General features: G+C 34.0%; 1 protein-coding gene across 1 annotated transcript in view; it reads right to left on the reverse strand.

The window, feature by feature from the left end:
* The window catches only part of LOC113804307 (protein unc-79 homolog), a 29,473-nt gene that overhangs the window by 83 nt on the left and 26,890 nt on the right, over positions 1–2,500 (reverse strand). The window contains exon 8 of the mRNA XM_070126589.1: positions 1–339. This exon is cut by the window's left edge and continues 83 nt beyond it. Coding sequence (XP_069982690.1) covers positions 209–339 — 131 coding nt within the window. The 3' untranslated portion in view covers positions 1–208. The remainder of the gene's footprint in view (positions 340–2,500) is intronic.

A 2,500-nucleotide genomic window follows, 5' to 3' on the forward strand; every position in this document is an offset into this window, starting at 1 on the left:
ATCTCTTTGTTATGGGGATCATTGTCATTTGGAAGCAAAGGTATGGCAAACTCTAAACCCTGTGCCATGACTCGCAGCTCTTTCTAGTTTTTCAAAATCTATAAATATGAATCATGAGCACTAAGGGGTACAGATTAGTGTATTATACATTAAGAATCATGTCTAGATATAAAAAAATCTAAGTGTAAATATAAATGGGACCAATAAGTCAGGCAAAAAGTATGATACCTTTTGGGTTTTTCGATTCCCCACTGTCAGAATTTGCAGTCTGGGATATCGAATCACTTTTCGCGGCCTGTGCCGATTTATTGAACATTGCCTTCAACACACTTGATATGTCTAGAAGAGAGAATACACACTGTAGAAAGTGACAGAGTATGCTGTTTGAACCCTACAGCTATAGAGTTAGAAGACATAGGAGGAGAAAGGGATTTCATGGGAAACTTTCCACTGATTTGTTTAAAGTGTTGAAGGAATGAGAAATTGATGTAAATTGTCCTTTTGAGCATAAATATATAAATAGCATGATAAGCCAATAAGCTTCAGCACAACCTGTGAAAATTTTCCCAGGGATACTTAACAGGAAAATGCAATATATATAGATCACATATCATAGTCACACTGACAGATGATCAAACATAAAAAAGCTAGAGAATAACAGCAACAAACAAGTGTTTTTTAGCCTCAATGCAGACACTGCATTGTAAGCCACCAGGGAATGAGGCATTGGCAAAGGGACAGGGTAACTCTCAAGGGCTTGAGGGTGAGGTGCTAACATCCAATTCATCAAGGCTAAGTTTCTGAGTAATAAGCCAGGTATAACATAGCCTTAACAAGTCAGTAGTAAGCATCCTCCAGACTTGATTTCTCTGTTAGCATGAACATGCTGTAGATTGTGTTGCCATAATCAGGGATCTAAAATCCACCAGGTGTAAGATAACAAGCTCTTTCCCACAATTCTCTTGGGGAATCTGTAGCATAAAAGAAAGGAAACACAGTCCCTGACTCTGCCACACTTATATGCTAACATTATCATGAAGCACTGGGCTATGAACAAGATGTTGACAAAAAGAATCTTAATACTTAAACATATTTTTTCATATATTTTTTCATAACATTGCAGTTCTCTTTTTTCATAATTCATTCTTATGTCTTTTTTGTTCATTTATGCCTATCAAAATATCAAGAGAGTAAAGAATGTTATTCTATTACTGACATATGTGCCTTTAGAAGAACTGAAAAAATTTAGATGTGGAGCCAAACTCCTTTTATATATTGCTTAAAGATGACTTATATTTCTTTAGTTCATTAAGCTGCAACATATAATGCATCAACCTTGAGAGACTTGATGAAGTCAACACTTGAAAAATAGCCACCAGTCCAAACTGTTTTTTTGTAAATTGAAAACAGCATTGCAAATGGGTATTATCCCACTCAATGGTTCTGCAATGATCTCCCATGCTAAGCATTCTGTTTCTTTATCATCTGATGAGTGTCTGCATGGAAATAACAGGTAACAAAAAATAAGTCCTAGCATATGCATGACAGAAACCAAGACACTGAAAATTAACACCCCATCAAACAAGTCATGAATAAGGGAAATGGTGAACACCAACCAATTAGATTAATACATATCACGTACACATACAAACACACACTTATCCGAAGTTAGTCAGATTTTTAAAAATGTAATCCTTAATATTTTACAATCAAATCAAATGCAGTTAACATACTGGCAAGATGCTACAATGTTACAGGAGATTAACAGACTAAAATTGGCTCAAAGAACTGACCTAACTTGGATTAAAGATGTGTTCATGTCTGTACACAAACAAAAGACTATAAAGAAAAAACTAACATCAAGGTAACATAATATGGTATACATGAAGGTGAAGACATCTATACACATTACATCATTTAAAACAATCACCTAAAGTGTTAACTGAAGAAGTGATATGGTGTATATCAAACAAAAGCAAACACAAAACCTCTTAAATCAAAGGTTTAGCATTTAGTGTAATACTTCAAGAATAATTAAGCTTTCACTTAGAGAAAGGCTACTGTTTTGGCTAACCACATTTAAATAGTAGTAGATCATGAACAGAAGTAAAAATAAGATAAAAAGAACCTAACTCTAAGGACTGACATCACCTACACCTAAATCTCTATATAGAGGTTTGTGACTGTGAAATTAGCAAATGTGTAATGTGGTTACAAAAAATGTGTGCCAACACTATCAAAGTTTAATTATAATTCCTAATACTAGATTAAAAGGAATAACCAAATATTAATTTTTTTTTTTGCCTTACTGAGAGTCAAGGAAATCTAGCAAGACATGCCAAGAGTAAGTCACCTTGCCTTGTGCTTTATAGTAATCTCTTCCTATAAAGTAATCCAAATAAACAAGAACTTATCTATTGCAAAGAATTCAAACCCTTGAACTCTAGGCAAATTCAGGAATATGTAATTGGAAGAAATCCATCTTCTTGAGAAATATCTG

This window comes from Penaeus vannamei, chromosome 10, assembly GCF_042767895.1.
Source record: "Penaeus vannamei isolate JL-2024 chromosome 10, ASM4276789v1, whole genome shotgun sequence".
Lineage (NCBI taxonomy): Eukaryota > Metazoa > Arthropoda > Malacostraca > Decapoda > Penaeidae > Penaeus > Penaeus vannamei.